This window comes from Heloderma suspectum, chromosome 4 (genome assembly GCF_057233095.1).
Source record: "Heloderma suspectum isolate Gila_16-S chromosome 4, 16-S_ref, whole genome shotgun sequence".
NCBI classification, from domain to species: Eukaryota; Metazoa; Chordata; class Lepidosauria; order Squamata; family Helodermatidae; genus Heloderma; species Heloderma suspectum.
Genome location: NC_139461.1, coordinates 43915266 through 43940349, shown reverse-complemented (window position 1 = coordinate 43940349; position 25084 = coordinate 43915266). Strand labels below are relative to the sequence as shown.

The 25084-nt window shown below is 45.0% G+C and overlaps 2 protein-coding genes across 3 annotated transcripts in view; one reads left to right on the top strand and one right to left on the bottom strand.

Annotated features, from left to right (window-relative positions):
• PDP1 (pyruvate dehydrogenase phosphatase catalytic subunit 1) overlaps nt 1–25084 on the top strand; it is a 163114-nt gene that overhangs the window by 70460 nt on the left and 67570 nt on the right. The window lies entirely within an intron of this gene.
• The window catches only part of CDH17 (cadherin 17), a 52254-nt gene continuing 37297 nt past the window's right edge, over nt 10128–25084 (bottom strand). For both annotated transcript variants that reach the window (XM_084849127.1, XM_084849128.1), the window contains exons 14-18: nt 24116–24246; nt 23098–23331; nt 19183–19299; nt 18968–19081; nt 10128–12378 (exon numbers count right to left, since the gene is read on the bottom strand). In XM_084849127.1, the coding sequence (XP_084705253.1) occupies nt 12269–12378; nt 18968–19081; nt 19183–19299; nt 23098–23331; nt 24116–24246 (706 nt within the window). In that variant the 3' untranslated portion in view covers nt 10128–12268. The remainder of the gene's footprint in view (nt 12379–18967; nt 19082–19182; nt 19300–23097; nt 23332–24115; nt 24247–25084) is intronic.

The window sequence follows — 25084 nt, the reverse complement described above, 5'->3', positions numbered from 1 at the left end:
TGCACCGAGGGTGTGCAGGGGATGGGGGTGGGTGTAATCAGGGCTGTGTTTCCACCAGCGATTTACTCCAACCTGGCTGCACAGTGAGGTCTCTGTGTTTCCATGATGTCATGACCATTCAGCCCCAGCCCCGCATTTTACTGCGGAAAACCTGCTTCTTCTGAGACTGCTTATAGTCCGACTTTTCCAGCTTACCGCAGTTCCATTACTGACCTGTTTCCACATTTGCACTGGGTCCGGTATCATAGTCCTGCCCATGGGGCATGTAGCTCAGCCTTTGTGGGTGTGTCACTCTGACCTCAGTGACCCAACCCTTTCCCTCCCTGTTTTCCGGACGTTTCATCACAGTTTTGGAGCAGGATGCCATGGGACCAACTTTTAAAACATAATTGAAAATAAGCACTAGAACACAGCCCATGACCCCAGTCAAGGGGTATTTTCTCCCATTGTGCTGAATGAGGCTTGCCCTGTCAAAGACCACAGAAATTACAGAGAAGCCACTCAATTGACACGGCACATATCTAATCTTGAGGCTTCGGTCCATTGCCTTAGGACGTAACTCATTCACAGCTTCCATATAGAGATCCTGTGCGTTAAAATGGGGGCTGGTTTTGCTCTCTTTCCCACAACAAACCCATTAGTGTCTCCTCAGAAGTAACTCCCATTGTGGTGGATGAGGCTGAGATTCCCCCTCAATTAAAATGGCACACATTAAAGCCCAATTCCTTAAATGCATTTAAGCGACCAAGCGAGGTTCCAATGAACTGCCTTAGGAACTGTGAAGTATGAGTGCATTCTACCTATGCTTCTTCTCCCCCCTCCCTTTTTTCTTTTTTTTACCCTTGCCCAATGCAAGATGCTAGTGGGTTTTGTTTTTTTTTTTACCTTTAGAGCCATTTGAGTCCTGGGAACCACATACCATAGAGACCATCTCTAGATCTCAGCCCCCATGCAGATAATGTTTGACAAATCAAACATGCTTTTCCTTGGAGGAACCAGTGGGCTATAAATATAACAATAAATTAAAAAGAAAAAAAGAGCATTCCCTCTAAGCTAGCCTGGGGCTCTGAAGTATGGTGGAAGATGCTGTTCTGTTGCTAGTACTAAGATTCAACTGCCAGTCTAGTCAGCTTCTGTTCTTGGACAGGGGGTGAGGGAGGAGGAGGAGGCATACTGTTCTGTGCCCCAGGCAGCAAAACGTCTTAGGCTGACCTTGGGACCCATGGCCACCTTCTGTGAGCACCCAGCCTTAAATACTGGGAAGCATGGTCTCTGGATCCTTCCTTCCCACCCCAGCAAATGTTTAAGGAAGAAGACTGCATTGCTTGCCTTAGTTAAATGTTCTGTCAACTTTGCCACACATTTGACAGCGTGGTTTGTTTTGGGGTGTGTGTTTTAAGTAACATTTCTATGTAAGACTTAGACTTTAGACCTTAGACTTTGTAAGCAGGGGAGTTTGTTTTAAAAAGCAACAACCCTCTGTTTCCTTTGGAGTTAAGCATTACCCAAACTTCAACTTCAAAAACAGAGCTTGGTTTATAAACAAAGCAAATCCTTCTTATCATGGGTGGAATGATGGAGCAGATGGGCCTGAGATGATACTTAATCCCATCCTCCTTGCCTCTTTTCATTCACATTCCACAGTTTGTTTTGTGTTCAGTGTCACACTATAATAATTAACCCTAAATACACTGACAGGCCATCAATAGCATATCAATCAATTGTTATTTCTTGTTACAAACACCATCGTGATGAGGATTTCCGGTGCCTTTACAGATCTCCCTAGAAACCAGTGGAGGCTGGTAGCTCCAATGTCAATAGGGTGGTAAATCTGCTCTGGGTTTTGGTCAGAACCAGTCAGAACTCTAAAGGAGCTATCCAAAGTGCAATAGCTCCTTTAGAGTTCTAATTGGTTCTGACTGAAACCTGGAGTAGATTCACTGCCCCACTGATATCAGAGCCACCAGCCTCCACTGCTAGAAACCATGGTAACCCTTGGGGGTGGCCCAGCTCTCAAGCTACATCTTACATTACAACAGGCCTTGGTGAACCAGTTTAATGGCATGGCTTCTTCTGAGGAAAACTGGGAATCGCAGTCTTATAAAGAAGATTATGATTCCTTGTTAGGGTATGTTGGGGAGGAAGTATCTTCTGCTTCATGTCAGGCAGTGCACAAAGTTTTAAGAAGACTCAAATAGGCTGGATCCAAACTTAGTCATGCTTAGAGTAAAGCCATTGAAATCCATGGGACAAGTTAATTATGGCTAACTTACTCTAAGAATGGGTAAGGGTTCTCCATGCAGGGCTTTTATCCTGCTACTGAGATTGGTTACTCATGGAAGTTTGCAGGTCCTTTACATGGCATCATCAACCTCCAGTGCCTCTCCCATGCTTTCCGACCATTTCCAAGGCTTTACTTGAAACAGAGATAATGAAGTAATAAAATAGGTGAATTGAATTTGTCCATGTAAAGAGGGAGTTGCAGTATAACAACAGCGCCATCTAGTGGCTGTATAATGGAACATAGAGAACTTGCAGATAAAGGCAACCCCCAGGAAAAAAGAGAGGAAGTGTGTGTGTGAAGGAACCAATCTTAATCCCGCAAAGAAACCAGAAGCAGAAGCCCTGGTAAAGTTGAGGGATAAAAAGCCTGGTATAGAGAAGCCCTAAGTCCGGATCCAAGCCAATGGTTGTATCAGAAGCTGCTAGAACTTGAACGAGGAAGCAGGAAGCTTCTGTTTTCAGTACAGGGTGAAAGGGTGCTGGGTGTGCTATCAGAACTACTTGACCTTAGAACCTCTTTTTGCCACTAGTCTCAGGCTCTGGACTAGCCCCATCCATCTAGATTGGCCATTGCCCCCACCCTGGAAAAGAAGGACTACAAGGACTTCCTGTTTGGGCTGGAACCTTGCTTGAACAACAAAATTTTCCTGGCTCTGGTTTTGTGTCCTGTGTCTCTGACGCCAGGCTTTGCTGTTTGTCTCTTGGCTCTCCGGGCCAACCCCTGGTTTCCTACTCCTGGCTCACCTCTGGCAGCTGCCTGTGACTCAGCTCCGACAGACTCTTTCTGACAAGAACAGGCAGCGTGCTGTGCTGTAATCCAGCTGCATCACCCTCTGTGGGAGAAGATGCTCAGAGAGTGTCGTTGGCGAGAGGGGCCCTCCTGTCATCTCAGGAACCCTCATCCACCTGCACCCTACTCCCCTTTCCCAGGGTTAGTCCTCATATGAGGAGGGAGAGGATAGGGAGCAGAGCACCACAAGACTCTTTGGCTGTTTTAGGCTGCATTTCTATGGCCATTTAACCTAGGAATAAGACCCATTTAACTCAATGATACTTCTGAGGAGCCATGAACAGGATTGTACAGTTTACTGCTTCTTATAGCAAATTCCTCCATGCACATTTACTTGGAAGTAAGTCCCTCTGTCTTCAATGGGGCTTACTCCCAAGTAAGTGCATATAGGATCACAGTCTCTGTCTTCCAGCTTTCAAACTGGGCCTTAAAATGATCTGTCTCTAATTTCCCCCTTTGTTTTAATTTGCTCTGTCAGGGCATTCTTTTGTTTCTCTTTTGGAGTCTGCAGTTCTTTGATAATACTTATACAAATAAGTCTTTCCAGCCATTTGGAAAGAATTCCGCCTTGGGGGAGGGTAAATAGCTCGACTATTGCCTTGTGCTTCTCATGGTTTCTGAAGTGAAATGATAAAGACAGCTGTGGGAAAATGAAGATATCCAACTAGACGGTAAGAATTATCTGGCAATGAGAACAAGAGAGAGAACAGATAATTTTATTAGGCTCTGTCTGTGACCATGAAAATTACTGTCACCCTTTGAATGGTTTACAAGCCAGCTGAGGGAAGCACTGCAGCAGATTGTGAAAGGACTGAGGAAGAAAGAAAGAAAAGAAAGAAAGGAAGGAAGGAAGGAAGGAAGGAAGGAAGAGCTTTCAAATGATTTGATAGAAACAGCCATCTAAACAGCAGTAAACTGATAAAATTTAGGAGACTGTGATTATGTACAAGCATAGCCAGTAAGTGGAGCAGGCAACAAAGCCTAATTTTTTAAAAAGATATTATAGTGCCATGGTTTCCTTTTATTTCCTACTCGTGAATGGACTCAGCTTCACACAGGCTGGATAAAAGCCCTTAGTTTGATACAGCAAAGAGTTCAAGCAAAGCTGGCAGAGTTGGAGACATTGTGCCTGCTTCATCTGAGTGAAGGCACAGCTGCCATGATGCACCTTGATAGCCCCCTAAGGAAGGAGTCTGTCTGCTCCATTCATAGAATCACAGAATAGTAGGGCTGCAAGGGGCCTACAAGACCATCGAGCCCAACCCCCTGCTCAATGCAGGAATCCAAGTCAGAGCATCCCTGGCAGATGGCTGTCCAGCCTCCTCTTGAACGCCTCCAGTCTGGGAGAGCCCACCACCTCCCTAGGGAATTGGTTCCATTGTCGTATTGCTCTGACAGTCTGGATGTTTTTCCTGATGTTCAGCCGGAATCTGGCTTCCTGTAATTTGAGCCCATTATTCCATGTCCTGCACTCTGGGATGATGGAGAAGAGATCCTGGCCTTTCTCTCTTCCAGTCTTCTCTTCTCAAGGCTCAACATGCCCAGTTCTTTCAGGCTCTCTTCATAGGGCTTTGTTTCCAGTCCCCTGATCATCTTTGTTGCCCTCCTCTGAACCCTCTCCAGTTTGTCTGCACCCTTAAAGTGTGGTGCCCAGAACTGGACACAGTACCCCTTGGGAGGGGGAGACTGCCACACAGCAGAGGGAGGGGGCAGGCGTATAACACTGTCCCTCAGCCTACTAATCTCCTGTGGCTTCAACCTATATGGACTGCAAAGCTATGTGCTGGTTAGGAAAGTCTGCCCCAATAACTGAAGAGGTTACTGCAGGAGTCAACCTCATGGACTGGATCCAACTCTATTTATCAGCTTTTCTACACAAGTCATTTATCGTGTGCTCGTCATTCCCTGTTCTTCGTTGTTTATAGGTTCTTTAGATGCTGTCAAGACTGTCCAGTTTCACTTCTGCGTTTAATCAGCACTTTCCATGAATTCTTTTAGAGCAGGAAAAATATGGTATTTAATTGTGAAAGCAAGAGAAAATGCAGTTCCCTCTTGTGTATTTGCGGTATTCCGCTATACCACAGTGCCACCTAGAGGTTATGTAGCCAAAAAGGATAGGTCCACCTACCCTTGATGCTAACCCTGCTGACTAGCCCCAATGCCAAGCACCTTGCAAGTCAAACTTTGCATTACATTAAGCACACAGGCTGCAGCTCCATATGTGGTTTTTGTTTACATAAAAGGAAGCATGGGGGAACTGATCCAGACTGGGATCAAAGTGCATGGGAATGGGGCATTCCACCCTTCCCTTCCCAGCCACTGTACCCCTGGATTTCCCCACCCTGCATGACAGAGACAGTAAAAAAAAAAAAATCGGCGCCAATTTGATTGGCTTTTTTACTATCTCTAACAACGGCTCAGGTAGGTCACTGATGGTGAAAGCATGCAGCTGCCCCAATATGGACTACTTCCAGCATGCAGCCATTCCAATATGGATCCCCCACCTCCATGTTTACTTCTGAGTAACAAAAAAAAATCTGGCTTTTCAGAGAGGCTTCTGGCCAGGGTTGCTTTGGTGTGTGTTTTTTAATGTTCTCTTTTGCTTTTTGTGTTGGGGCTGTCCCCCCAACCCCACCCTTTGCTCTGCTGTTGCTTTACTTTTTGATGAATTATTATTTTTCCTGTTTTATGCTGTTGTTTCCTTTACTGTTTTATTGTAAACATATTTTCATTGGTTATAATATGTTTTTATTTGGTTGCAAGCCACTCCAGTTTCTTTTGAAGAAAACGAGACTATTCATTTTCCAAAAATACAGCAAATGACTACAATTAAGTAGCCCTGATATATTCTGGATGGAATAACCCATAATGTTTTTGTTTTGGTTTCAGTGTTAGCAATAGGGATTAGAATGTGTGATATTATTTCACAGTCGCTTTGACAGTGTAATCCTATACATGTCCATTCAGAAGTAAATTCCACTGAGTTTAATGTAAAGGGGTATAGGATTGTAACCTAAATCACCTCTTCACGGTACCTTTTTGCTCACAAAATGCCAGCAGCTGAAGTGACAGAATGTCAGATTTTCCTACTTTTTCAAGACCTGTTTAAATAGATGTATGATCTTCATATTGCACCATGCTGAAGCCATGGGTACAGGGCATAGAATTCAGCAATCTCGTATTTTCAAATAAGTCTCTAGTCCTTAAGGATGTACTGCGAGCAGTCTCTCAGATCCTGGGAGAAAGGGGAGATGGGTGATGTTTTCAATGAGCAGGAGGTAGGACTGAACTGCACATGATATCAAGCAGAAGGAGAATGGGTTTTCACTCCTCCTGAAAGAGCAGATTCATAGCTTGGGGGTTCTCCTGGAGCTCAGGTGGCCTCAGTGGCACAGAGTGCCTTCTACCATTTTTGGCTGGTAGCCCAGCTATGAGGTCTGCCTGGTGCCAGCATTGTCATCATTCTGGTTAAGGTTAAGGCTGTCCTCTACTCCCAGGCATTTGATGGCATATGATGGGGCATTTGTGTCAGTTGTTTTCATCAGTTCCAATATCTTGCTGTAACTTTTAAATTTTGTATGTTATAGATTTTAATTTATGCTGTTATTGTCTCATATTTCTGGGTTGCAATTTTTTTAAATTGCCCAGAGAATGTCAGCTAATGGGTGGTATAGAAATTAATCCTCCTCTTCATCAAAATATACACAATTTTTATTTATGTATGCTTTATGCAGGTCACTGACTTCAGCTTTCCTTTCTGCAGAGTCTGGGTGACTTTTTTTTCCAGGCCAGAGTGCACATAGTTCTGCCCAGCTTGTCCCATCTGCTTAAGGTTGGCACATTTATTAATAGGTTATTTTATGGTCAACAATCTATGAATAGCAGTGATGCGCTGTACGTTACCAAATACACATTTCCACCCCCTCCCCTTTTAGCTACAGCTATACAGTTTTTATTTTACAAGTCAGATACAAAATTGCTTGCATATCTTTACCAAAAGTTTACAGTGAAGAAGCAGCAGGTTAATCTACACATGTACCATGAATTCTACAGCTCATAGTTAAAGCTCAAAGAGGAATGATGCAAATTGCAGCAGAACTGGTGCAAACATTCCCCACTGACTTTGTGCCTAATAAAGGAAACTTAAAGGAGAAGCCATCTAAGAAACAGAGTCATGGGACACATTCTCAGATGAGTCCATCAGCGGGTCTGCTATGTTATAATATTATCCTTGGCAGAAAATCTATAGTGAAGCTAAAATTAGAAAATAGCTAAAGTTTTAAAAAATACCATCACAGGCATAAAAGCGGACTTCATGGGACATGTACTCCAGCACTCTATAGTGAGACCGGATTTCTTACACTTAAACTTTCCTTCAAGGGTTGTTATTCATTCTAAATCTATAAACTGGCCATATTGCAGATTCCATCATTCCCTTTGGGGATAAAGCCCAAGCACTCTTGTATTCAAGAACCCTTGCGAATGTAGTCTGTTGTCCCAGGGCTGGTGCATACACTAATCCAGCCAATGATCCTCATATTATCTCATGGTGGAGGAGTGGGTGCATACATCTCCACCACCATGCACAGGAGGAGTGGGAGGAAGGTAGATCAGGATCCACTGGCAGATCTCTGAGTGGCGTGTATGAAAGTCACTTACCTGGTCCCGCAGCTTGCTTCGCGGTGGGGGGGAGGCGCTCTGTTCCTCCCCACCGAAATTCTGGCGGGGGGCAGGCGCCCCGTCCCTCCGGCCGAAATTCTGGCCGGGGGGCAGGTGCCCCATCCCTCCGGCCGCAAATCCTCCTGGCCAGCCGGGATGCAAATGGAGGCGGCCGTAGCCGCCGCCGTTTGCGTCCCTGCAGTCAGCTGCGTGATAGGCTACGTAAATCCTTACGTAGCCTATCACGGCTGACTTTGGGGGGGGGGGGAGCGCGTATGCAAATGGCGGTGCCCATGGGCGCCGCCATTTGCATACGCGCTTCCCCCCCCCCCCAAAGTCAGCCGTGATAGGCTACGTAAGGATTTACGTAGCCTATCACGGTGTTTTTTGAAAATTTAGCCGTAATAGGCTACATAAATCTTTACGTAGCCTATCATGTTTGTTGTTGTTGTTGTTGTTTTACTGGGAAATGGTGGCGGTGGCAGCCAGTCGGAAGACCGGCCGCCACCACCCCACCGCCGGGAGCCGCCAGCGCCAGGGACATTCGACAGAGGTAAGTCCCATTCCGGGGGGGGCGGCGGAGAATTTCTCCAGCAATTTCGGGGGGCCGAATGCATTGGCATTCAGCCTCCCGGAGATTCGTGGAGAAATTCTCCGCCATCCCTAGTGGCGTGCAGCAGTTCAGCAAGGATTCTGACTCCCAGGTATTTAACCGTAGTAACAACAGAATGACTGCCCCTCCCCATAAATTATACTACTGAAATGAAGAAAGCTTGCAAGAGGGAACAAACCAGGAGTGGATTTTTTACGTTGAAGGACCGTGAGGTCAGTTCAGTTTTGGTACTCAAAACTAATTCCTGGTCTCATAATTGAAGAATTCTAAGTCTATGTCTTTTGCACCGGGCTCCAGCTGGTGGATCTCGGGGTTCTGGCAAAAAATACAAGGTAGATCCTGAGAGCCTAAAGTCTGCCCACTCCAGATGTATAGGTTGGGCGTTCCACAAGTATGTGCCTGTATGTGCGGAGGCTCAGTTCCCCTCAAGAAAGATGTGAATTGGGCTCCCATGTAGAAAAGTCTCCATGCCAATCACAGGTCACAGTATGTGAGTGGTGGATGTTCCTGCCCTGTTTTATGTATTTCATTATATTTATATCCCACCTTCCTTCTACGGCAAAACTCAAGGTGGCATGCATGGGGTTCCCAGGGCCAAGGGTCTCCCATCCAAGAACTCGTCAGACTCAGCCCTGCTTAGCAGCAGCAAGGTTGCTGCATCATGTATCTTCAGACAGTGCCTTGGGGCCTCTACCATAAGAAGGGAATTATTGGCTGAGTGGATGTGATCCATCCTTGAACATTGGGTTATATCCAATGGTATCATTCCACTGACAGAAGCAGTTCCATCAGCTGAACCGGTAGGAGGGCAGTCCCCGTCCCCCCCGCAGCACCCCCCAAATCTGCTCCAGAGGACTGGGTAACCCTCCAGAGCAGATTTTCAGGTGACACAGAGGGCTGCAGGGGGAAGGAGAAAGTCCCATCGCATTAGTAGATATCCAGCATGAATGAACTTGGATTTAACCTGTTGTTCCAGTTTAATTTCTGTCGAATAGCCCTAAAATATCCATTCATATATGTCATGCGTAACTACAGGCCCTACAAGGGGATGAACAGTAGACACATCACAGTAAACATTGCAACATGGATGGGCATCCTATCCACAGATAAATATCCCTGTCCAAATATCCCTGCTGGGTTGGGTCAAGTGCATTCCTCTTAAACATCATCAAGATGATTGGCAGCAAATGCTGCTGCCAGCCACATTTTAGACTTTGTGTAAGATCCCCTAAGTCGAGAAGGACCCCAGCTGAGTGGTAGAGCACCTGCTCTGCATGCGGAAGGTCCCAAGTTCAATCCCCAGCATCTCCAGATAGGGCTGGGAAAGACCCTTGACTGAAACCCCAGAGAACTGCTGCCAGTCAGGGAATAGCAAGCTAGATGGACCTTTGGGTTGACTCTGTACAAGGCAGCATTCTATGTTCCCAAGTCTCGATGCAGAAACAAAATAACAGCATGAAGTCTACCTTTAATGCAGTGTAAGCTGGTGGCTCCAATGTCAGTGGGGCAGTGCATCCGCTCTGGGCTTCAGTCAGAATTCTAAAGGAGTTCTGACTGGTTCTGACTGAAACCCAGAGCAGATTCACTGCCCCACTGATATCAGAGCTACCATCCTCCACTGATTTAATGGATAGCTTTGTGACTGTGGGTGGTGTTGCAGGACAGCTGTATTGCTCTCCCCGTTAAAAATAAAACAAAACTCAGCAGTGGAGAGGAAAAACACACAACTTTTAAAGGATTCAGTTAAACTGAAACATGAAAAGAATGGCAGGAAAATGTATGCTAGAGTGGGATTATTTTTTTATTTGAAAAAGCAAAACTAGTCATAAAATGGCACAGACAAGAGACAAGGGGTATACTAACATCACAAGCACGTGTTTAATTACTGGACTCTCTCTCTCTCTCTCTCTCTCAACTCAGTGGATCTCTTACATTCATACACATGTAAAATCCTCTAGCAAGAAAAAAAATATCATTTCCTTTTCCCCCTCTCAGAAACCTTAATGAAAAGCATTGTCACAGTTCCACTGTTGAAAATATTTCACATTTGTCCAGTGGTTGAAGTGGGGAGGAATAGATTGGATATGGAGAACTAGGAAAAGATAGCGAACCAACAAAACATCTCACCTTTGTCCATAATTAGGCTCAGAGGACCAGTATGATGTTATGGGAGTTCCAGATAAACATGTTCATTCATTTTCATAGCTTAGTTTGTGTCAAATGGATACAGTCATCTTCAGCACAAACAGAGCCAAGGAAAAGTGAAGTTTGTCTTTTAACAGTCGGACACGACTGAACAACAACAAATTTACTAAGGGGAATCGAGGGAAAAGTGACTAATCTCACAGGCAGGTCTTTGCAGGCTCCCATCGAACTCCTGAGATTCATTTGTGCTTCTTTTCAGCTATAGCTTCTGTACAAAGGCTTGTCTTGCCATTAGGCAGAGTGAGACGGAAGATCTGAGCATACACTTAAAGGGCAGCAAATCATTCATGATTTACAGCACAATCCTATGGATGTTTATTCAGAAGTAAATCCCACTCTGTTCAATGAGGCTTATGCTTAGGGGAGTATGCTCTAAGAAAACCTGTTTAGGATTGGAGTGCATGTTTATTAGTAGTAGTAGTACTATTAGTAGCATTAGTATTACTATAATTATTAATAGTATTGGGCTGGATCCAGATTGACACTGGATCAACTGTGCTGATGGAACTGGACCTTCCTAGGGGTGTCAGAGAAAACCGTAACAGAACCAAATGAGTTCAGAATTTTATGAATCCAACGTGCGGATTCTGCAATGGGCCAGCTTTTCCCCTGTCGGGTGGATTCCGCAGACTTGCAGACCATTTTTACTAACCTCCAGGTATTTTGTGCAAATTTCATCATAAAACACCCAAAATAATTTAAAACTGGTTGAAAATGCCCATTTCCCCCATAGGCTAAAGCGTGAAAAAATGCATTTGGGGGGATCTGCGCATTTTTGCACATGCGACTTCGCACAATATTGGAAACTAAACAAAAAAAAAATCAAATTACATCGATGGGCTGATGTCAGAACAAAAGGCACCTGTCAACTTGCGAAACACAGTCAGAACAGATTTTACATCATCCGTACATCCCTAGACCCACCCGCCCCTCCTTCCCAGGGCAGCTCTTCCAACCTGATAAAATGTTACACAAAGAGTCAGTAGACGGAATAGGGTGAGCTGTGGTGTGAGTGGGAGGGGGATCCCCCAAAATCAGGCAGAGCAACCTTCCACAAGTGGAGCTCTTCCTCTCACAGAAAGTCCCTTCCTCTTGCAGAAGGCAGGTTCTGGACCCAACCCATCATCATCATCATTTACCACCACCACAGAGAGCACCATTTTGAAGTTCTGCCTTTGGGCCAAATTACGCATGATGTTAAATGCATGTATTTAGCATGCATTTTAAAAATTCTTTCAATATTAGTTCAAGGGAGGGGGGAAACAAGATTGGGACTGTGGTGTGTGGGTAGGGGTCATTAACCCTTTCCTACACACCACAGTCCTAGCAAAAATCTCTGCCTCAAAAGCTGATATTAACTCCAGGAGTGCAACTTCCGTTGGCACCCTTGATCCTCACACATCACAGTCCAAATCCTATTCAGGGTCCTCATGGAAGATATTTAAATAAAAAACATGCACATTAAATGCTTACATGCATTGAACATCCCATGCAGTTTTCCGCCCCACCCCCACATGCCAAAATGACTTGGGCATTATGATGCCCTAAATATGGGTCTGCTTCTCTGATGGAAAGAGTGGGGAAAGAAAGGGAACAAATGCATTTGTAGATTAGTGGCAAACACTTCTGAAATTCAACTGGTTGGAGATAAGAGCAACAAACAAAATAAAAGTTTTTTTTTTAAAAAAACCAGTGAATTATTCATTTTGGCAAAAGGATTACGTCAGGTTTTGTAGTTCAGTTGGATTAGCTGCATTTGCTCTGGATGCCTTTGGTTCATTCTGCTTCTTGCGTTTGAGACGGAAAAACACAACCCCCAAGATGATACCTGAAGGAACAAAATGAAAAATAAGATGTTTCAATCATACATTAAGCAAACTCATCTTTTGCAAATGCTTTAGACTTAAAACAAGTCCAGACATTTTGCAGTACAATCCTTTGCACATTTATTCTGACATAAGTCCCCCTGTGTTCAATGGGTTTAGGATTGCAACCATAAAAATGCAGTCCTATGCACACTGACTTGGGATTCGGCCCACTGAACTCATTGGGACTTACATCCAAGTAAGCATACATACAATTGTGCTGTCAGTTTCTGCAGCAGGTTTGTTGTTGTACATTTGGGGCTTAAACCAAGCCACGACTCAGCAGGCTAAGCTTCAGGGCCTGTTTTCATTGTTAGTATCCCAGTACATGTGAAGTCAACCATTGCTGGCCAGTGAGATCAGTGCCTCTGGATATACTGATGGTTCTTTCCTCTCACTGGTGATTTCACTAATTTAAACACAAATGCTCGGATCCAGACTTAGTCATACATGAAGTTAACCCACTGAAATCAATGGGACTTAGGTTAGTTAGTCATACATGAAGTTAACCCATTGAAATCAATGGGACTTAGGTTAGTTACAACTAACCTAAGTCCCATGGATTTTCAGTGAGTCTACCCTAAATATGACTACGTTTGGATCCAACCCGATATAAATTGTACATCTCCAGAGAAGGGTATGATATTACATACCTTCCACTTCTAGAAGCACTAGTTCAACATAGCCTGGGCTGGTAAATATATTTTGGATCAGTCGGATTTAAGGTTTATTTGGTCCTTAATCATTATCCTTTCATGTTCCATGCATCAGCAATGTTAACAGTTTCTCATGTAACATAGAAAGCTGCCTTAGACCAGCTCACACTGTTTTGTCCTTCTGACAGTCCTATCTACTCTGACAGACGGTGACTCTCCAGTAGGGATGTATGGACTGTGTAAAATCCGCTCTGTCTGTGTTTTGTGGATTGTCAGGTGCCTTTTGTTCCATCATCCGCCCACAGATGGATGTGAATATATATTTTTTCGTCATGCGGAAAAATATATAAATTTACATAATTTAACTCAGTACGTAAGATTTAGTGTATTGTCCCCATTCCATTCAACATTTCTTCAGCAGAAATGTACATATTTTCCTATGAGTTTATATGGATAAATTTCGGGAAAGTAAAAATAATCATCCGAAAGTCCACAGACTCCACGTGGCCTGAGGGGGTCACTCTGCAGCGGATTCCACAGGTCAGATTCTTAGAAATTCGAGCTAATTTTAATCTGTGTCGAATTTCTCTAGCATCCCTGCTCTCCAGGGTTTCAGGCAGTGATACTTCCCCTCACCCTTTTGACTTGAGACATGGGGGATTGAACCTGGGACTTCTGCATGCAAAGTATGTGCTCTGCACCTGAACTATGGTCCTTCCCATGAGAATATGTTTCTCTCATTTAACCACAGGTCAGCCAAAGCTCCCTGTCAAAGATGCTGACCAAGAAACTTGTTTACTGGCGACATTTTGGGGAACAGTCCACAAAACAGTCCTAGCACACTGGGGCCTTCCTTTCCACTCTCATAGTGAGTGGATGACCCAGCTGAGTGAATGTGCCACATACTACCACTTCTGCTGCAACCGAGAGGGTTTCAGACCTAATGCAGTCCTGACTGGCACTTCTGATATTAAATTGAATGAGGTTGCCACTTGAATTGCCAGAGACTGGCAAATAGTGCTTGCATCACAAATAAAGGAACACCTCTGTCTGAGTCCTTAGAGAGACATGGCCAATGATGGCTTTCAGCTGAAGATGAGGTACTCTGGCATTGTTTCTCTCTTTGCTTTTCCTATCTCCATGGGTGCTTCCAGACGGAGGGCTCCTAGCACTGCCAATCCAAAGGCATTGTGCAACTGTTCCATCTTTTCCTCCTTAATGGATTTTTTTTCTGGTATGAAAAAGGATGGAAAAAATGGTGGGAAAATACAGGATTGTTACAAATGCAAGATGATGGCATCTGGACCCCCTGTAAAATTCCATGAATGAGGCAGGGCAATTGGACAATAAATGCCTCATCTTGAAAGTGCCCCATGACTGCAACAGCTCCTGGCCAAGGACGAGGGGTGCTTCCAGATGAGGCTTTTATGGTGCAATCACCCTGCCTCATTCATAGAATTTTATGCGGGGTCCAGACATCAAAATCTTCAACTTGTAACCCTCCAGTGTTTTCCCAGAGTTTCTTCTATCTTTTCTCTTACTGCAGTTCCATTAAGAAAGACAGAATAGCTGCACGGGGCCTTCTCACTGTAGCTAGCAGGCCTCCATCTGAAAGCACTCAAGGACAGGAGTAAGTAAACTTTTTTAGGCCATGGGCACATTCAGCAATTTGAGAAAAGTTTGTGGATGCCACAATGGCAGTCATGGGAGGTGTGGTAAAGGCCAAGTAACCTGCCCCAAAGACTGAGTACAAGGCAGAGGTGGGGTAAGACAACTCCTTTGAACCAACAGTTTTCAGCATCAACAGAAACCTATTTCACAGCAATTTCAGCTGCCAGTAAGTAAATGTGTGTTGCTGTTTTTTTAAATGGGAGGACTAGGGCACCTTAATGGGTGCCAAGAAAGGTGTCCAGGGGTACACTGGTGCCCATGGGTGCCACACTGCCTATCTCTGTCTTAGGACTTCCATGTTGCAACAACCCATGGTTTGTTAAACTGTGGGTTTTTGAGAATGAAGTGGAAGTAAGCAAGTACACTGGTTCTCAGCCAAACGACTGCTCCTGATGAGCTAAACAGCCCAGGGATGTCTGAACTTGGAATTGTGGGTTGTTGGGGGAGGAACAAGCCAGATTTGTAACCCAAGCACAAACCATGGGTTACACGTCTGAGTTGTCCCTCCCCCAACAACTCACAATCTGGGTTCAGACGTCACAGACTACAACCCAGGGAAGAAAATGTGGTGGTTGTTTTTTTTAAGTGGGAGGGGTAGGGCAACTTGGTGGGGGCCAAGGAAGTTGTCACTGCGTTGTTTAGCTCAGTGGGAGCCTGTGGGTGCTCTCTCCCGCTGTTCACAGCTAGCCAGGGTGATGTGTGAACGTGACGTGTCTAGACTTACTCCATGGGGGCTGATGCTTCCTGATACTGAATTGTGGACTGAATTGTTCACTTCCACAACTAAGACTGCACAAACATGATGGTAAGTTCTTCTTTTTTCCTTTTTTTGGTCATGTAATCTCCTAAAGTTTTGTTTGTCCCCTGTGTAAATTAAGCCTGCTTTATTTAATTCATACTTTCCTATTGTTTTGCCTCTATAAATCCAAATCACGGTTAACTCAGTCTGCTTCCAGCAATTTCTGTATTGCAAAAATCAGCGAAGAACTGTGCTACGATTATTATTTTTTTATTTACATGTTTGAGAGCCAAATTCCGCAGTCAGTCAGTCATCCTGGCTCCTTCAATGTTTAATTTATTTTCAAAATTCCCCCAAGGATCCAGTCTTGTTTTGGTAAAAAAGCCAGTTGGGTTTGTTTAAGTTCTATCAACTTTTGCCTGTCAGATGCAAAATGTAACGTGATAGTTCTGCTTTGTTCAGGGTAAACACAATAAACACTGTTGAACTGTAGGAAGTTGGGACTCACTGGGAGAGTAAATTAGATAAAGTCTGGATTAAAATAGTTGGAGCACCCACCTGATGTGTTGGACTACAACTCCCAGCATTCCCCACTGGCTAGGGGTGCTGGGAGTTGTAGTCCAACACATTTGGAGGGCACCAGGTTGGGGAAGAATAGGCTAGAAGTTTACAAATGTGAATAACGCATTGCTTAAGATTTGAACAGAGTTGGCAGGAAAATGCCATTGTTAGTTAATATCAGCTTGTTATTGGGGATGTTTATTGAATACACTAAAGATGCAATCCTATGCATGGTTAGATAGGAAAAATGTCCTACAACTCCCAGCATGCCCCAGCCAGCCATGCTGGCTGGGACATGCTGGGAGTTGTAGGCCATTTTTTCTGTCTAACCATGCATAGGATTGCACCCTACATTTTTGAACACACACACACACACACACTCTGGAATTCTCTGAAATTGATGATGAACACTGAAACAGCAATGAAACTATATCTGTTTCACACATTTGTATCTCACCCATCCTCTGGGTGAGCAAAGGATGGTGTACTCAGTGGCACTATCCCATTTATCCTCGCATATCAATTGGGTACGTTAGGCATAGGAACAGTGACTTGCTGAAGGCCACCTACAAACTTTATGACTATGCGGGGATTTGAACCCAGGTGTCCCTGGCCCAAGGCTAACATCTGACTACACTACATTTGTCCTAGTGCAATCTAAAATAACTATGGGTGCTTCCAGATGGAGGGCTCCCACCACTACCATGTGCAGCCAGCTGTTCCATCTTTTTCTCCTTTAATGGATTCTCTGCAGTAAGACAAAAAGGCAGAAGCAGGAAAGGCACAGGAGGGATATGAGTGGAAGATGACATCATCTGGACACACCCATAAAATTCTGTGCATGAGGCAGGACAACAGAGCCATAAAAGAGAGAGCCTCTGGAAGCACCCTATATGTCTACTTCCCTTACTCCCTTCCTTGTGGGTCCTGTCATACTGCTCTTTATGCTTCAAATAGTGAGGCCCTGCCACGCCATTTGTCAAACTGCCTCCCCCCGCCCGCCCCTGCCCCAAACTGCTCCTTCAACACCTCCTTTGTCAACACTTTGCATTCCACATTCTTGTCTTCCCAGGTGGAGCCAGCTGATGAGCGCGCTCCATCTCTCATGCAGCTCCCAGTTCAAGCCCCTCGTGGGGCTCTCCCTCCTGGAGAGGGAAGGAGGGCTGAACCGGCAGGTTCAAGACAGTGTACCATAGTGGTTAGGGTGTTGGACTTATACAAGGGAGTCCTGGGTTTCAATCCCTATTCAGTCACAACGTTTGCAGGGTGACTTCGGGGCCAATCGCTATTTCCAATGGGGAAGGGGCGTAGAGCACATCCTGTGCATGCAAAAGGTCCCAGGTTCAATCCCAGGCATCTCCAGATGGGCTGGAAAAAGACCCCAATCTGAAACCCCACAGAGCTTCTGCCAAGCACTGTAGACAACATTGAGCTAGATAGACCAACGGTCTGACTCGGTATATAGAAGCCTCTCCTGTGTTCCTCTCCTATAGCCTTCCCTAACCTGGTGCCCTCCATTTGGGTTGGAGTACAACTCCCAGCATCCCCGAGCCAGCATGGCTGACTGGGGTTGCTGGGAGTAGTAATCCAACAGATCTGGGGCACCGGGTTGGGGAAGGCTGCTCTTAAGAACATAAGAAGAGCCCTGTTGGATCGGACCAAGGGTCCATCTGGGCCAGCATTTTGTTCACACAGTGGCCAACCAGCTGCCCATGGGGAACCCACAAGCAGGACACAAGTGCAACAGCACCCTCCTACCCATGTTCCCCAGCAACTGGTGTACATAGCACATATCCATCATGACTAGGAGCCATTGATAGCCTCCTCCTCCAGGAATTTGTCTAACCCCCTTGTAAAACCATCCAAATTGGTGGCAATCACTACATCTTGTGGTAGCGATTCCATAGTTTAACTATGGGCTGTTGCTGCTGCTGGCAAGCTCTTCTGCTTGCCGAAAGGATGCGACTATTCCAAACAGTAAAAAGGTAAAAAGTTTGCACACAGGAACTTGCCTGGTTTCTAGTGGTAAGCAAGAGTACTCTCTAACCAACCAGGCAGGGAAGCTTTACAAAAGTTGGTTCTTCTTTTTTTTAATCGCCTTTAAAGCCGGATTTGATTAACACAGACACATATGGAGACGGGCAAACAGCAATAATCTGGGAGTCAGAAATCCTTGCTGATCTACTGCAAATCACCCTGAAACCTATCAGTAGATTCCAATCTACCTTCAGCCCACTCTGCTCTAACCTTCCTCACAGGGTTGTTGTGAGGTTAAAAGAGGGGAGAGCCACATACTCAGACTTGAGCTCCTTGGAGGAAGGATGAGATTAAAAAAATGTATTTAATAATAAAATAATGTGTAAGGGTGAGTTAAGGTAGCAGAATTGGTGCAAGGCATACCAAGTGGCTACATAATTGTCTAAACACCTCCTCTTCTTAGTTGCAAGTACCATTCAGTGTAGTAGTATCTTAACTTTGGAAACTCTGATGCTACCTTATCCATCCGGCAGTTATCAGCTAATCCATAAAAGGACAATTGGGGGCGGGGGGCTCTGCTTCTAGTACAATCCCTAGTAGTCAATAACGATCCTATTTAAACCATCCTTCTTTCCCAGCGAGTTCTGCCTGGCACTGACATTATCATCTTTTCAGCACCAGGTTAAGACTTCCCACTATTCCCAGGCATTCAGCGGTATATGATGGGCTTCTTAATGCATCAGTTGAATTATGGCTGTTACTGACATTTTAGTTTTTTTAGGATTGCCATATTTTATCAATAATGTTTTTTTGCTCTTTTAAATTTTTTTTTTAAATTTGTGTATTCATTTTGTTGTAAGTCTTTAAAAAGTCTTGAGTCTTCTTTTTTTTTTAGAAAGGGGCCTAACAAATTTAAATTAATAATAATACTAATAAATAACCACTCACCGATCACTGCGAGTACACCAGTCAAGATGCCAACTGCCATCGCCACTGTTGGTAAATAATTGATGTGTTCAATTTCCTTGAGGCATCTTTCCTCTACACACTTGCACAGGTTCACTGTGGACAAAAGGCACATTTCCAGGAGTTAGAGAAAATAAAATTGTCATGTAACGTGATTTCTTAAAAAAAGAAGAGCATGAATGCAATTTTCACTATACCTGTCAGATTGACGATTCCTTCCATAGGCGGCCGTCCATTGTCATTAATTTTAATTGGAATCACATAGACTTTCTCTTCAAGATTAATGTTCTTCGGGAAAATGTAAGCATGTCTGCCTGTCAGTACAAATAGTGGATCGATAAAGTATGCATTTTTAACAGAAAAAAATGGGATGGTGAAGACAATGACGATGCTGCTGCTGATAATGCTGATAATGGAAAAGATATAAACTCTGCACTCATTGGGTACAATCCAAGCAAATGATAAGATATTCATTGTCTCCTTGATTTTAATAGGGCAGATTTAAGCTTGTGTTTAACTCTGAAATGGAAATCAGTGGGACTTTGGCTGCGTTGTGCCCATTATCAGGGATAGGCAACTTCTGGCTAGGGATGGGCGAACGAGCGATGTTCAAGATCAGCAGGGTTCTCCGAACATCGTCTCTTTGCTTGTCTTGTGCCCTGTACCTCTTCATGTTTGTGATTGCTGCTCACTCTTCATGAATGGGAAACTTGCACAAATTGAGCAGCAATTGAATGAGGGATTTGCACACATTTCCTAATATTACACAACTTTCCTCCATAGATCGAAGTGGAGATCTTCAGTCCATGGAGAAAATTTGCACAAATTAGGAAATTTGTGCATATCAAACTGGGAATCAGGAACAAGATGAGCGCATGTGTGTGTTTGACAATTTGTGAATATTTTCGGCAGACACTGCTTCGAACAGGCCACGCCTGCACATTTTGCGAGCAAAAACAAAATTCTCATACATCTCTACTTGGGGCCCTCCAGCTGTTTTGGCCTACACCTTTCATCAGCCCTAGCCAGCATAGCCAATGGTGAGGGATCATGGGAGTTATAGGTGAAAACATCTAGAGGGCCACAAGTTGCCTACCTGCATCAGCTGAATCTCAGCTGCAGCCACACAATCTCCACTTTGAGATCCACTTGTATATCTTATACCTGTATTGTTTTGTGTGTTTTACTTGGATGGATTCATTATACTTTTGTTCACAGATTCAGATTGCTTCCATGCTAGCCCTTTTCTTTGGAACTGGCATCCTTCATTCACTCAATGTTTGTGGAGAATCCAGACAACATGGTAACCAGATCATTGCGGTTCAGTGTTTTTTCTGTATTGTCCTCCCTCTCCCACCCAGATCTGATTTGTGGCTTTGTGATTGGGGCAGCGGGTGGGGGAATCAAAAACAATTGCAGCATCAGCCTGGCCACAGATAGTGTGAATGCTCATCCAGATCAGAAACCTGAATCTTCTTGGAGCTCTGAATCAGCCCTTCACACATTTGCGGGCATGTGGTTCAGTCTGGTTACATCCAGACTAGACCATTCTAATTTGCTATATGTGAGGCAGCCTTTGGAAGCTCCAGTTGGTACAGAATACAGCAGCCCAACTGTTTGCAGGGGCCAAACCTTTACAGCACATTATGCCAGTTCTATATCCTATATCGCAGGGGTTAGCAACTCTGTCTAGGCTCAAAAAAGGAAAGAAACATCTCAGGATGCAAAGATTTAATTAATGGGAAGCCTGACACATTTTGGCCTCTTTTCGTATTTTGAGGCTTTCTTCAAGGGGTTATAAAAAAAGTCTGCAGATATTCTTATAACCAATGTCTCCTGCTCGAATTCCCTGTTGCCTGCCTGGCACCAACACTGTCATCTTTTCAGCACCAGGTTAAGACCACCCTCTACTCCCAGGCATTTAATGGCATATGATGGGGGCGTTTATGTCAGCTGTCTTGAACAGGTCTAGTATTTTATTGAAGTTGTTTTTCGCTGTTTAAATTGTTTTAAGTTTTGTATAGCTGTATTTTATTATGTTGAGTCTGTGGTTTGTGATTTTGTGAATTGTTGTGAACTGTCCAGACTGCTTTGGTACTGAGTGGTAAAGAAATGAAATAAATTAGTATTAATAATAATAATAATCAATACAAATTAAAATAAAAATAAGAATAATATTTGAATGGGAGAAATGTAAGCCTCTGTTTAATACTTAATTTGTGCTCAATGGAACAACTGTAGGAAGGAGAGGGGGAGGGAGGGAGGGAGAAGGAAGGAAGGCAGGCAGGCAGGCCAGGCTGGAGTCGTAGGTGGGCCAGATTTGGCCCAAGGTCCTGAGGTTCTGCACCCCTGTTGCAAAGGAGAAGTAAAAAATTACTTCTTTGATCCTTGCCCATCGTGGCTCATTATGGGCTGCAGAGAGAGACTGGGTGAGGGGATCAGGGCAGTGGTGAACACCTCCCTTGAGGAGGGAGTGATGCCATCAGCCCTCAAGGAGGCAGTGATAAGACCGCTCTTAAAGAAGCCCTCCTTGGATCCTCAAGTTTTGAACAACTTTCGCCCAGTCTCAAATCGGCCATTTTTAGGAAAGGTGATTGAGCGGGTGGTGGCGATGCAGTTGAAGGTATGCTTGGAAGAAACTGATTATCTAGACCCATTTCAGTAGGGCTTCAGGCTTGGGCATGGGACAGAAACGGCCTTGGTAGATGATATGAGGAGGGCTCTGGATAGGGGTGAATGCTCCTTCCTTGTTCTCCTCAACCTCTCAGCGGCTTTTGATACCGTTGACCACGGTATCCTCCTGGACCGCCTGGAGGGGTTGGGCATTGGAGACACCGTATTGCGGTGGTTCCGGTCCTTCCTCTCCGGCAGGTACCAGAGGGTAGCACTGGGAGAGGAGGTTTCAGACCCGTGGCCACTCACTTGTGGGGTGCCACAGGGTTCCATCCTCTCCCCGATGCTATTTAATATCTATGTGAAGCCGCTGGGGGCTATCATCAGGAGGTTTGGGGTGCGGTGTCATCAATATGCGGATGACACGCAGCTCTACCTCTCATTCAAATCTTCACCAAGGTTGGCCGTAGAATCCCTGTCCAAATTCTGGAGACGGTGAGTGGCTGGATGGGGAGGAATAAGCTGAAGCTGAACCCTGACAAGACCGAGGTACTTTTGGTGGGAGACAAGAGGAGGCTGGGGGATGTTGACCTGGTGTTGAATGGGGTACGGCTACCCTTGAAAGACCAGGTCCGCAGCCTGGGGGACATTTTGGACTCCCAGCTGTCCATGGAGGCTCAGGTGTCAGCTGTGAGCCGGACAGCGCTGTATCAACTCCATCTGATACGGCAGCTGTACCCCTTCCTTCCCGACCATCTACTCACATCAGTAGTACATGCCCTGGTCTCCTCTCGTTTAGACTACTGTAATGCACTCTACATGGGGTTACCCTTGAAGACGGTTCGGAAGCTGCAGCTGGTACAGAACGCAGCGACTCGCCTGATTAAAGGCAGCCGCCGGCGAGATCACATCACTCCAGTGCTGAAGGAGTTGCACTGGTTACCAGTTGTTTTCCGGGCCAAATTCAAGGTGTTGGTTTTGACCTTTAAAACCTTATATGGTTCCAGCCCAGCCTATCTTAAGGAGCACCTCCAGCAGCACCAGATAGGCCGCTTAACAAGATCAGCCTCGGATGGCCTTCTCTCTGTCCCATCAGCCAGGACAGCTAGACTGGTGGGGACGAGGGAGAGGCCTTTTCTGTGGTGGCCCCCACTCTGTGGAACTCCCTCCCTAGGGAACTCTGCCATGCCCCCTCTTTAATGAGCTTCCGTCGTGCATTAAAAACGTGGTTGTTCAGGCAGGCATTTGGGGTGGGTTAGGGTATTTTAGAAAATGTTTTTACTGTAGAATTTTATTGTTTTAAACTGTTTTATTGTATGTTGTACATCGCCCAGAGTGGCTGGGTGACCAGCCAGATGGGCGATTAATAAATTTAATAATAATAATAATAATAATAATATCAAAAAATACCCAAAGGTATGGAGGCTATAGAGCTGCATCTGAAAATGGATAGCTCTGTATGGAGACTGCATTTGGCACCAGACTCATCAAAAACTTACCGTCAACTTTCGAAACATTCCAGTTGTTCTGTATTGTGTCCCCACCCATGAGGGAATAAGTGAATCTTGGAATATACGCATACTCATCCGGATCAGTGACTTCAATCTGGGCTCTTTCGTTTCCTTTCAGAGGGTGGCAGAAGAACACAGCTTCCTTTGCTAGCCTTGGAGGGTTATCATTCACATCTTTTAGGTTCAGTATCAGCTTGGCTGTGGAGCTCTGAGCTGCTCTAGCTGTTGATTAGAACAGAGCACAGAATGATCTTCCAGAACTTGTCACCTCATATTCCTGTGCACTTAATGCTGGGTGATCTGGCTAGTTGACCCAATGGAGGAGAATGGTGCTAAGGGCAGACTGCACAACTAGGGAGGTATTCTGTATACCAAAGGTTTGTGGAATGGCAGTGGCTGCACTTGGGAGCAGCAGTTGTTTTATGTTCTGTATAAATTTGGGACAGCTTCTCTGCATTGAAAATAATGGCTAACAGATTGCTAGTTCGTGTTGAGAAAAAAAGAGAGAGAGACGGGGATTTGGACTCATCCATAGTCCCCATTATATGCAACATGTCTTCTTTAATTATTATTTGATTGGTTGATTGATTGATTGATATCCTGCCCTTCCTCACAAGGTGTGAGGATTCTTGACTTTGAGAATCATAAATACCCAACTATCTACATAGGTAAAAGCCAGGCTTGGTGCCAATACCTGGAGGCAGCTGCTGGGCCCTCTATGCCCCGGTAGAGCCCACCAGCACTGATGCCTGCCCTGTGCTCTCTAGGCGGCTGCAAGCTGCCATTTTAAATTGCCCAAAGGGTGTAGCATAGCATCAATCTGGAGTACAGTGGGGCATTTTAAAAGGCGGCTCGGAGCGGCCTGCCGTGGCCATCAGCCATGGGGCCGGGAGGGCGGGACACCAGTGTAAGAAGGGGCCCACCCAAGGGCACTTTGCCCTGGCCTGCCTCCAACCTTGAGCTGGCCCTCATGCTGGGTGCTGGGTGGAGCATTTCATTTGCTTACTTTGCTCTGTTGCCACAATTTGCACGCTGTAGGTACGTTCGGCTTCCCGATCCAAGGGGGCAGCAGTATATATCGTGCCGTTCAAGGGGTCAATTCGCAGCCAGTTCCTGTTGTTGTCCTTCAGCGTGTACCTTTGGAAGAAAAAGATCACGACGTAAGACACCAGCTTTTTAATAAAGCTGGGTGTGTTTTTGTTGATAGCAGGTGACACCAAGGTCAGTGGGGCAGGGCATCTGCTCCTGGTTTCAGTCAGAACCGGTCAGAACTCTTAACGGAGTTACCATCAGCCTCCACTGGTTGATAGTATGTACCTCTATCTGTCTGCTGTGAGCAGTACTGCTGTCTGGGCAGCACAACCCTGTTCACTCATTCCCTTCCCCACTAGGGCTGGACTGGTCTAAATGTGGTCTGTGTCAATTTCATATTATTAAATGGGGCAGCTATCTTTTTTCCCTTTTCAATGTCCCTGTGAGGGACAGTACATCATCATGTATCAACGCTCCAAGAGGCATTCCCATTTCAGCCCATGTGGCAACTGCTGTGCTTTCTGGCCCCTCCAAGTAGCTAGATCGGAAAGGTGAAAAGGCAGCACTCAAGCCACCTTATAGAATTCACATAGGAGTGTGGATTCCAAAGAGGGCTATGTCTGATCCGCACACTTGGAACAACCACAGGAAGGAGAGGGGAAGGAAGCATACTCCTTCCTTGGTGTTATAGATGATGGGAGATTATCCATTGTGAGGCTGACAGCTTGCTAATAATCCAGGATGATTGGTTGATGCTTCATCAATAGGAACTAATAGTAAATGTTCCCGATAACTGGGCATGTATCTCCAGCTTTTGGAATGTAATATCCAAGTTTTAGAAATGACACTGTCCAGCTAGCCAAAGGGGATAAAATAATAATTTGTAGCATTTTGCAGTTTAAATTTAGAGAGAATGAGGCAGTTCACACATCACAGCAGCAAA